This window comes from Felis catus, chromosome F2 (genome assembly GCF_018350175.1).
Source record: "Felis catus isolate Fca126 chromosome F2, F.catus_Fca126_mat1.0, whole genome shotgun sequence".
NCBI lineage: Eukaryota > Metazoa > Chordata > Mammalia > Carnivora > Felidae > Felis > Felis catus.
In genome coordinates this window covers 18,593,893-18,606,138 of record NC_058385.1, presented here as the reverse complement: position 1 = coordinate 18,606,138, position 12,246 = coordinate 18,593,893, and the positions used below count along the sequence as shown (strand labels likewise).

The 12,246-nt window shown below is 35.4% G+C and overlaps 1 protein-coding gene across 4 annotated transcripts in view; it reads right to left on the bottom strand.

Moving 5' to 3' along the window:
* PREX2 (phosphatidylinositol-3,4,5-trisphosphate dependent Rac exchange factor 2) overlaps positions 1-12,246 on the bottom strand; it is a 303,209-nt gene that overhangs the window by 145,546 nt on the left and 145,417 nt on the right. For 3 of the 4 annotated variants that reach the window (XM_023248571.2, XM_023248570.2, XM_045049858.1), the window contains exons 14-18: positions 11,660-11,735; positions 9,616-9,688; positions 5,852-5,994; positions 5,659-5,751; positions 3,832-3,980 (exon numbers count right to left, since the gene is read on the bottom strand). In XM_023248571.2, coding sequence (XP_023104339.2) covers positions 3,832-3,980; positions 5,659-5,751; positions 5,852-5,994; positions 9,616-9,688; positions 11,660-11,735 — 534 coding nt within the window. The remainder of the gene's footprint in view (positions 1-3,831; positions 3,981-5,658; positions 5,752-5,851; positions 5,995-9,615; positions 9,689-11,659; positions 11,736-12,246) is intronic. The other variant, XM_023248572.2, reaches the window with a different exon arrangement.

Genomic DNA, 12,246 nt, shown 5'->3' with positions numbered 1-12,246 from the left:
TTAAAAGTAATAAAAGAAACACAGAATTAATACATTTCTACCCGTTGGGAACTTCATCAAAGAACAACAACAAAAAGCTAGTTAAAAAGATGTGTCAAACATTACACCAAAGTAATTTAAGAATGTGATTAACTTTAGCATTTACTCAGTGAAATTTTGAAAGAAGAGTACATCAAAAGGAAAACCTGAATAACAAAAGAAATATTTTCAACGAATCCCCACGGAAAAGAAGATGAAGGAAAGGAGAAGAGGAGTAAACTGTTAGGACAACCAGTGAGGGATATCCAGTTTGGTACTAAGAAGTGAGCTACTCCACAGAAGGAAGCCAGAGATCAGAGAGCAACAATGAAAAGCAGAGAACATGAGATAAGGCAGAACATCATAACAATAAAAATGAGTATCGTAAATTGCAGTCCAGAGCAAAGACAAATGAATACAATGCAATAAATTTTGATGGATAGCCCTTATGCCCAAGAAATAAAATTGTTTTCCGAAAGATGATGAATTAATCATGCAATAAATGTCGGCAGCCCTTCAAGGGCATGTTAGACATAGTCTGAAGTTACATACAGTGGAACTTACTTAGAGCTTATAAAATAGCCACTGGAGCAGTTTGGGCAACACTGTGCCTAGAACACTTGAGAAAGCCACAAACGTACAGCATTTATGCCTCATGGCAGAGCCTGGTACTGCTATCTTAAATATAACCTAGGCAGGCACACCAGCATCAGTGATAGAAATGTGAACTGTCTATTCTAGGAAAACTTGAAAGTATTATTATGAATTAGATTATATACTAAGAAGTGATCTGTGCATTGCTGGAGTATAGGTCAAAGAACTGATTTAACCTTTATCCTTAATTATATACTTTTTGGTGTAAAAGGCTCTATGCACTTCCCTGAATAGCAAGCACTTTGTTACTAGTATCTTTCAAGAAAAAAAAAGACACATGAAAATGGAAGATAACTAAGGAAAAAAAAAAGGAATAAATACATTTTCTAAGCGTGAAACAAAAACATAGAAGTAGCCCATGCTTTTATATATTATGAATGAGATTTCACTTTTGCTGAAATGACCTAGAGCTTTCAGGCCATGGTGAGTTATTATTGCTTTTGGATTGTGAGGAATTCATAACAGTCTCTCAGTTCTTTCTGAGCAAGGTCTTCTATCCTTCTAATATTGCTAGGGAAGGTTGACTCTAATCTTCAAGATTATTATATATTTCTTTAAAACTTTTGTACAAAACACTATGAAATGCATTTTGGTCTTATTCTGGGACTCTCTTCATAAAATGATCTTTGGAAAATACGCTTCCCTGCTGTGACCACTATATTGTCTATTAAAGGAAGAATTAAATTCATACAAAAGGAACATTCTGTTTCTTGGAGGAAGTAAGTGCACTAAATAATCTGCTACAAACCTTTTGGAAAAACTCTTTGATGCTATCAAGTGTAAAATACAGCTAGATTCAAAGCAAGACTTCATTTGTATTTACCTCTCATATTTTTGCCTTTTCTACCCCCAGACTGGAGACTACATCAAGTGTAAGTAGCTATTGTAAGAAAATATGACAGAATGATTTATAGGAATCTTATATTAGCATAAAGACATAAAGGAAAAGCAATCGATTTCAAGCAAATTAAAAGTAAAAGATAAAAGATGAATATCCTTAAAATAGTTTTGAAACAAAATATAAGATAGGCTCCTGAAGTAATAAATAAGCAGTGAAAAAAAATGAAATGAGAGAATAGGTAAGCATCACAGATAACATCACTGGAGTACACACTATGTGCTGAACAGATAACTAAGTTCTTTATTAACCTAAATTTATTTAATGTTCTTAGCATCTTCATGACATAGGTACTCATCTCCATTTTTTTAATGGATGGATGGGGGTGTTGAAGCAACACAATAAGCAAGCAAGTTGTGGAAGAGAAGCTTGAACCTGGACCAGAAATACTGGGTTCCAGATACTGTATGACAAACACTGAAGGAAGAAGTCAGAGGACACAGGTTCCAATGCTGCTCATCTAGTGGCTAGTACTGGGAGTGACGATTTGCCCCTATCTACTTAGTCTGAAAGTTGAGGGCCTCTGAAGTGATCTGACTGCTGAAATGTCTAGGACCAGTGAATCAGTAGTTGCAGGGTTAAATCAGGGGGTAGTAGGGCCATGGGGAGGACCTTTATGTTTTCTAAAGACTGTTTTGGACTATTACTCTGTTATACCCTTCTAGTCTGCCCTTTTCCTTTTAAGCATCCTCAAAGTGTCCACAGGTAAGCAACTAGGTGAGCCTTATCCCAGACAGGGCTGGATAAAGGGGGAGTAATAGATCAAAATTAGGTTTAGAGAGAAGACATTGTTATGGTTATTCTCTGCCCTCCAGCCCAAAGTCTTCCTAAATTAGTAATTTTAATGAGTCATCTCACTCTTTCCTTGGTAAGTTTTAGCAGCAACCTGGCTGACTTAATGCTACAGAATCTAGCTCATTGCATCACATTTCAACTCCTAAGATAAAGAGTGCTGCCAGCTATTGCTGAATATATATATATATATATATATATATATATATATATATATATATATTAAGGCAGGGAAGAATACTATACTATACATACTAAGAATATTTTCTTAAGCAGTTAAAATAAACCTTTTGTTTTTAAAGTGGTAATCTTCATTTACCTGAAAATTAATGAAGTTGTTTATCACTATTAACGAATGATATAATTACATTTTAAACAGTCATTTTGATATAATCATAGTACTTTAAATAGACATGATACTTAGACCTTGATATGCATTATATTAATTACTTGGTTAAACAAATCATGGAAATGTGACACAGGAACACTAGACCAGAAGTGATTTGTAGAAGAAAAGCCAACATCTTCCAAGAATATACATAATACCCTATTAATTTTAAAAACAGATTATAAGGGCGCCTGGGTAGCTCAGTTGGTTAGGCGACTGACTTCGGCTCAGGTCATGATCTCGCAGTTTTGAGCTCGAGCCCCGCATCAGGCTCTGTGCTGACAGCTCAGAGCCTGGAGCCTACTTCAGTTTCTGTTCACCCCCTCTCTCTCCCCCTCCCCTGCTCACACTCTGTGTCTCTATGTCTCTCAATAATAATAAATAAAAGTTAAAAAAAATTTAAAACAGATTATAAAGCACAATCCCATTTTATAAACATAGGATTGTGTAAATCTGCATCAGTACTTAGAAAAATCAACTGTCTGAATTTCAAAAAATAACAATGGTTATTTATGGGTAATATGATTATAAGAAACATGTCTTTATTTAGAAAACTCTATCCTCTAAATTTGCTATAATCAACATGATTTTTTTCTAATCATAGGTAGATGGATAGACCTTTTTTTTTAAAGAATGGACATATTACTAAGTACAAGTGCACACACACAAGTGTATTTCACCAACTTCACCATTTCTTATAAACATTTAATGATAAATGGTATCAACCAACTCATAGACCTGAAATTCTTAGAGCTGAACATGGGGAATGCAGTTCTTTATTATCAATTGTTCTACTAATTTTCTTCACTTATAATCAAAGTCAGCCCAACCCAGACCAGGAAAATTTGGGCCACAAAAATAAAGCATTATTTCCACTGAAACTACCTGATTTGAGTAGCAAGCATTAGTATTATAAGCAAAGCAGTTTTTCCCAACATTTAAATACCAGTATTAGTGATGCTGGTAAGGTTTAAATGTTCTAAGCAACAAGATACTTAATTCTTGACGTGTACTTAAATTTTCTATTTTATTCATTTTTGTATAATTTTTTTAAAAATCCCACATGAATCATACAACTTACTCCCTTGGCTTTGTGCTCACAAGAACTCTTAGTGGCTTTCTGCTGTTTAAGCATGATTTCAGGAAGCAGTCCACTTCATTGAAAGGTCTCATAAAAACTAGGTCACCATTAATAGCAAAAATCTTTTTCCCAACTTCCATGCCAGCCATCTAAGAGAGAAATAGCAAAAAAAAAAAAAATTATATTTTAATAAGGAATCTATTTTTTTCACAGAATTAGAAACTGAAAAGACCCAGAACATACAGATTTTTGACATTTTAACACACCTGCAATGTTTTTATACAACTTCACACAACAGAACTGTGGGAGAGATAACACACTTATCATTCTCTTTGACATAGTTTTAAATTTGATCACCCATTTGTACTGAAACCCACCCCCTTTCTTCTATGTTTTAACTTTGTACTCCTCCTGTGACCCTCTTTCTATTGTATCTTATAGTTCTTTTTCTTATTTCATCCTTTAAACTACAATCAAACACTAGGTTAATTTTTTTTACTGTGTTTTCTTTTTATATCCAATTAACTCAGAGAGGTTCAACCTCTATGTGGCCGTCAATGACAACCAAATATGCATCACCAGCATGATATAGCATAAGTATCTTCAGGGCAGGAGAGGAATGGCCTGGAACTCAACAAAAAGAGCTCCAAAAAGCACAGATTGCCCGAGGCTGAAAAGATGACAAGGAAGACATTATCTCTCCAACCAGGCCACCATTCTTAACCAGTTCTACTGCTTATAAACTACATGCTGCTTTGATTATCAGCTAAATGATGAAAACCTGGCAGAGGATATTTAATGAATGGCATAGACAGATGAAGCTGTGCCCTAAGAACACCCTCAGAAAATGTCTGGGAAAAACATTTCTTCTCATAGAAAATTACTAAAAATAGTCATTTGTTGGCCAAGCCCACCAAGTATGAGTTGACCAGAGTTATTTTGTTTGAAATTAATGTGGTGTACATAAAACATTGTCTTGCATGAGTCTGTGTTTTGGTAAAAGACAGAAACCTTGGGCATTAGCAGATAGGAGGATGGATGGCAGTTTACTACCAACTTTAAATAGATTCAAAGTTTAAAGCCATGTTTCATTCATTCTCACAGGCTTTATTTAAGATTTTATATTTAGACATTTTCTTGAGGATTAAGGCATTGTACAAGCCAGGCAGCAAGGTGGGAATATTTTAAATCAGATATATTTAGGATATAACACTCCCAGTAGGTTCCATGAGGACAGGAAATTTTATCTTTTGTTCACTGCTGTATTCCCAGAGACTAGAACACTGCCTAGCATATAATAGGTACTAAATAAATCATTCTGAATGAATGAATAAATGATCAGGAGATTCCTTTGTTTAAAAGGCTGGTGAGGTGAGAGAACATCAATCAGCATTAACCTAATGAGAAAAGAAGTCGAAGCATGTGCTTTACTGATGAAAGTCATATTTATGAGTCAAAAGTGACAGGTAAAGAAAAGACCTAGCCCTTGATCTAGTGGAAGAGTTATCTGACATACATAATACAGCCCCACTGGATGCAGTCTCCACAGCATTCCAAGCTAAAAAGATGCACAGGGAAGTCCCAGGGTCATGGAATGAGCCCAGCAGCCTCCTAGGATGTCATGAAGTTCATAGCTATAGATCCTTACAAAATCTCCATCCAGGTTTCTTTGAGTGCATGGACTCTGTCACAAATCCCAAGAGCATCTCGTAGAACTTCAGAATAAGATCATTCAGTAACACTATTTTCAACAAAGATACTTAAAAGCTGATTTCAACTTGTTTGGAACTTCTATATTTTTTAAATAAAAATGCTAATTTACATTACCTCAGCATTAGACCCCTTTTCTACCAACTTTATTATTGGAACTTTATTTTTGTCTTCTAACCCAAAACCATAGCTGCCTTCATTGGATTTAATCTGAAATGCAAAATATTAACATTATTCATAAAGCAACTACAAAAACAGGTACAAATTAAACAGAATAAAAGAAGAAAATTTATATAGCATGTTAACTTACCAATAATGATTTGGCTATAACATTTTCCACTACTTTTAAATCATGTTTCATAAGTCGGTGCTTCATATTTGATCCTTCCATTTCCTCATCCGCAAAAAAACGAAAAAGTAGGGGTTCATCTTTGAATTCACTTTTCTCAAGGACTACAAAAAACAGATCCAAATTGTTCCAATTAATCCAAAAACCAAAATTATTTTCCACACTCATAGACATTCAGTGAACAAGTTACATTCACAAAGATCCATGTGATACTGTTCTATTTCTACACCTTCAAGCTGATGTTTCCTTTAAGTTACTATTAGCTAAGGATTTTGAATTTTTGAGTATTTTTTCAATGTCGAATTTTTTGTACTTACCCGTCTGTCACTTTCCAGATTAAAATCCAAATTTAAATAAAAGATTATATTGAATCAAAATATGTACGCAATCCAAATCTAGAAATCTACAGTGTTTTGAATTTGTAGTGAACATTTGGAATATGTTTTTAATATCCTGAACAATTATGGGAAAATTCAAATGGGTAAATGTTACTCTTATGTGTGTGAGCAATTCCCACTGTGGTCACTTTTGTTCCAACACTTCAAACCAGAATTGTATCTTCTGGGTGAAATGTGATTTTAGTTTCCACTAATTCTTAGTTCTTTTCTGTTTAAAAACATTTTTCTCAAATATTCTTATTTCAATAAAGGTCAGTTTTTTTCCCTTTTATCTGAATGTTCATATTTCCACCCAAAGTCCCTAAGATTCCTGGCATGCCCTGAGGATACAGGGTTTATGTTTTGTTAACCTTTTTAAAAATAAGGCTAGGGGCACCCAGCTCTGTCGGTTGGGCATCCCACTTTGGCTCAAGTCATGATCTCTTGGCTCTGGAGTTTGAGCCCCATGTCGGCCTCTGTGCTGGCAGCTCTCAGCCTGGAGCCTGCTTCGGATTCTGTCTTCCTCCCTCTCTCTCTGCCCTTAACCCCACTCGTGCTCTGTCTCTGTCTCTCTGCCTCTCTCTCTCTCTCTCAAAAATAAACATTAAAAATTTTTTTAAAAAGGCTAAATATTGATAGAATTTATATTCAGTGAGATCCTGACAGCTGGCAAAATGTTTTAAAAGAGGAATCTTCTCTATTTCTATTTATCTATCCTTAATACTTTGAAGCGCACTTGTTGGAACAGCGGGATTCATTGAACCAGGAAGCTAAAGAGAAGGTAATGGTCCCATGGCACTGTAGAAAGTTTGTCTTTATGATGAAACAGACCTCCAGGTCTGGGATTGATTCTGGGTGTAACATTGGGAGAATTGCTTCCACTCTTTGTTTTTTTAAAATGTTTATTTATTTTGAGAGACAACGTAGGGGAGAGGCAAAGAGAGAAAGAGAGACAATTCCAAACAGGCTCCATGCTGTCAGTACAGAGCCCGATGCAAGGCTCGATCTCACAAACTGTGAGAGCATAACCTGAGTCGAAATCAAGAGTTGCTGCTGAACTTACTGAGCCACCCAGGAGCCCCTGAGAAGTTACTTAAACTTTTGAACCATAGTTTCCTCATCAGTAAAATGAGGGCAATAAAACCTTCTTCATAATGTACAGAACTAAAATGAAGTAATAAGTGTGATTACATTGCCATATAGAAAGCAATACAAAATGACTGCTATTTCGGGGCACCTGGGTGGTTCAGTTCCTGTCTCCCCCTCTTTCTCTGCCCCTCCCCTGTTCCGTCTCAAAATAAATATACATTTTAAAAAATGATAGCTATTTTATTTCATTATTTTTTACAGAGTTCTACATAATAACTGTTGACTGGATGATGTATGTATTGATCTTTGAATGGAAGATTGGCTGCCAAATGAAGCTATCAACCGCAAATTAAAAAGTGACACAAGTCACAGTTGACAATACAAATGAGAATACACTTGAGATCAAGTTAGGTCTTGACTATGTGATCTAAGCACTTTCCCAAAATGTACATGGTATTTTGCTCCTGCTGTTTTCCTCCATCAAACAGTCTGTCTAACAGGAGTGAGGAAGACACCAGCAAGGCCAGGCAGCAGTCAAATTGGTTGTGCTTTACCAACATAGACTTTTGTAGAGAAAACTTTTGTTTTTAACTCAGTATTTTTTAAATTCAATATTTTAAAATATGTAGATAAAATTACTGCTCCTCGATGCTTTAAAGAGAAAAACAATTAGAATATTTGAAGGTTTTCAGCTTGACACTATAGTTTCAAGTCCTTATAATAATGTTATTTTCCTCATTCAATAGTTTGTTCTTCATGGACTGGTATTTCTCTTTCACAACTCATACAGTGTTCTAGAGATAGTGGGATATAATGCAATTCCCAAATGAATGTATGCTAACCAAAGATGCTCTCAACATCACTGAAACTTTTGCTATCCTTCCTTCTTAGTAAAAAAGGTGATAACATTCTGAAAGTAACTGACAAACAGGCAGAAGTGTTATCCAGTATCTGTTTATAAACATATAAAAGCAGTGAAAAAGATTGTTTGGGTTTGTGGAATCTGTAAGATGGTATGAACAGAGAGGGAAAACTAAGTCTCATTATTTTTATAAATTTAGGGGGAATGAAGTCATCAAACAAGAAAGAAAATCTTTAATTACTACACAAAATGAAACAGATTTTTTCTAGAGATTTAGAATTTTAGCCTCTGAGATCATTTTAAAAGCATTTTTTCGGGGTGCCTGGGTGGCTCAGCTGTTTAAGTGTCCAACTCTTGATTTCAGCTCAGGTCATAACCTCATAGTTGGTGGGGTCAAGCCCCACGTCGGGCTGTGCACTGACAGTGAGGAGCCTGCTTGGGTTTCTCTCTCTCCTCTCCCCTCTCCCCACTCACACACTTGTTCTCTCTCTCTCAAATAAATAAACATTTAAAACAAATAAATGAAAGATTTTTTTCTAAAAAGAACAATAATTACCCACCATATAGGTTCTCATTTAGTCATTAAAAAAATTTTTTTAGGGGGCGCCTGGGTGGCTCAGTCGGTTAAGCGTCCTACTTCGGCTCAGGTCATGATCTCACGGTTCGTGAGTTCAAGCCCCGTGTTGGGCTCTGTGCCATCAGCTCAGAGCCTGGAGCTTGTTTCAGATTCTGTGCCTCCCTCTCTCTCTCTCTGACCCTCCCCCGTTCATGCTCTGTCTCTGTCTCAAAAATAAATATACGTTAAAAAAATTTTTTTAATGTTTATTTTGGGGAGAGAGAGACAGAGAGACAGAGACACAGAGTGTGAGCTGGGGAGAGGCAGAGAGGGAGACACAGAAGCCGAAGCAGGCTCCAGGCTTTGAGCTGTCAGCACAGAGCCTGACACAGGGCTGGAACTCACAAACTGTGAGGTCATGACCTGAGTCAAAGCCCAATGCTTAACCAACTGAGCCACCCAGGTGTCCCTTATTTAATTATTTAAAAATATACTGGCATTGAAAAGAACTACAAGTCTGATCTAAAATTATTTCATTTTTTAAAAAAAGCTATTTTTAAAAAAAATAAAACTTCTAGTTGAAGCTTTTGCTTTTCTGGAATCAGTCTAGAAAAACAGAAGGGAAGTCATGGCAACTGGTAGATAATAGTAACTAGATGTAACAATGGCACCAATGGTGAAATTGAATGCAGATGTGGTGATCCAGCATGGACAAGTGGCAAGACTCACACAGTTTTGCTGATTCATCTTGAAATGCCTTAATACTGAGATACTCCCAGGGTCCTAACAAAAACAAAACAGTGAAATACATCTGTAAGCTCCTAGGATAAAAATCCCTTACCGTGGTGCATAAATCCATTGTCACAGAGTCCGACGCCAAATATCATTGCCTCTTCTCTGGTACGGCAATCCCCCTGTTAACCACATAAAAATATACCACAACTTAATAGGCAACTAAAGGCTTTGTTCTGTATTTAACTCATTTGACATTCCAGCATGACACTGACAAAGCCATTCATTTATTACACCATACATTACTTTTGTAAGCCCAGAATGTACCTAATTGCTATATATCTATATAGATTTACAGATAGATATATTTATCCACTTGATTATGAAAATACCTTTTTTTTGACATTAAGTGAAAAGCAAAGATTTAATATTTCCACATTAATTTATTTCCACATTTATTAAACCACAGTGTTTAAATATGAAAATATATGTTAACTTAAATTTATTGCTACTACAAATGATCCCTTTCTCTTATTTTTTCAATCTGGTACACCAACTGTGCAGCCAGAAAATAACCAAATACTGAAAACACACTAAATAAAATTAATGAAAAATCATTGTGCATGATCTGTGCTGTCACTTTCCTGGCCTTGTTCTTTAAGGACACCTAGAGAAATCAACTACTGTCAGATGACTTGTAAGACACTGAAAGTAGGTTGTCTGGCTGAGCCTATACGTGCAAGCTTCTCTGTCACTATCCTGCAGAGAAAATAATCAGATCATACAACTGAAGCAATAAAGAAAGCCCAATACATATGTTTTTATCTCATATATGTTTTTATCTAGAAAACTTCTGGTTTATTCATATTAAGTATGTAATTCATATTAAGAATATATTCATATATACGAATACGTGTGTGTGTGTGTGTGTGTGTGTGTGTGTGTGTATGTATAAACCTTACAGTTGTAAGTTTTGTGGTTATAAAGTGCTGTCTCATCTTATTTCTTCCTAGTCAGGTTGGCCCCTTACTGTTGCCTGAACTCTGTGCTTATTTTCATCCTTGCTTTTACGCTTCTAATCATTCACCTACAATGCATGTTTCGTATGTTTTGTCCACTCATTTGTTTTAAAGTATCTGTTGTTAGTCCTAACAAGTTATTCTAATATCCCTGTGCCTGTTTCTCTGTTAGATAATAATTCCAGTAAGTAGTAATAAACACTTGTGAAAATAAAATCCAGAGAGTTTAAGTGACCTGTCCAACTTTGCAAAACTATGTATCAGCAGAACCATCATCAGATGCTAGGTTACCGAAGTCCCAGTCCGTTGTCCCAATTTCTACTACATATAATTTCTAAAGACATTATTGTAACAGACCCTTAAGAAAATCTGAAGAAAAAAAATAATTGCAACCTGGTCCAGCTTTTGAGCAGCTTATTCTATTCTTCTAATGCTCACACTTGAAAAGTAAAAAAAAAAAAAAAAAAAGAAAAAAAAGCCAAAAAGAGAAATATTGTTTGCTCATTGATCTCCATGGAGTCAGAACTTTATTTATTAAGCACCAAATTTTGCTTCAAAACAAAACAACTTTCTTCAGTTTTCTCACAGAGTCAACATATAGTACAAGTTCATGGGAATTCTATGAGATTATAATTTCTATGTGAAACCCTAATTCTGATACCAAGTACAGAACCAATTCCAATGACATGTATTGACCACAATGTTATAAAAGGCTCTGACTCTAGTAAGCCCACTGGATATGTGAATTAGTTTTTATCTAAAGGTAATTGTTTGGTTTAATCTAAAATCTTAACTTCAAAATAGAATACACACTTGCATGAAAGTTCAGTGTATATGAATAGGTACACTTCAGTGATACTCAAATTACATTTAGTTTTCTTGATGGATCTCAGTTGACATTTTAAAAATAGGAACATCTTCCTCTTGAGAAACCATATAACATAAAAATCAAGTTTGAAGACTCTGAAGTCAGATTACCTAGATTCAACTCTTAACTCGGCTTCATATTAGCTGTATACACTTGGCCAATGTATCTCACTGCATCCCATCTGGGATTAAAAAAAAGTTCCTAAACCATCTCAAAGTTTAAAGCAGCAGTGAAAGTAACTCAGCAACTTCTATTTATCTATTTACCTGTGCAATTAACCAGTCTATCAGTTTGTTGGCCATGACTACAGATTTGTAGGTTCTTAAATGGTAGTCTTTATCTCTACAAAGGAAACAGAAGCCAAAACCATTAAGCAAGAGGACAAGTAAGCGCAGGAAAACATTTCATTTAATATCAGTGTGCAACAGAAGATTCAATACAATCTGAATCTATTGTCCAAATTATGTGCAAATAAGAGAGGTTTACAAGGTATATACAACACTTGAAAACTCCTCCATTAGCTCATATCAGAAGAGACCCACAATGATATCAAAGCAGGACATTTCTTCTTTGACATTTTCTTATATACCAAGTAGATTATTACTGTTTTATTAACTGATAATAACATAGCTAGAAATATAATATCTCATTAATAAAAGAATAACAAAATAGAACTTCTTCCCTTAAAACAAGATAGACTCTACACACACACACACACACACACACACACACACACACAAGTCCTCAAAATGTAGAGAATAAAGCAACCCTTTTATTCCTGAATTCTCCAGGAAGGCTGGATTTGCACCGGAAGATTATTCGTTCGGCTCTGCTGCAGTGGCAGATAGCAAGG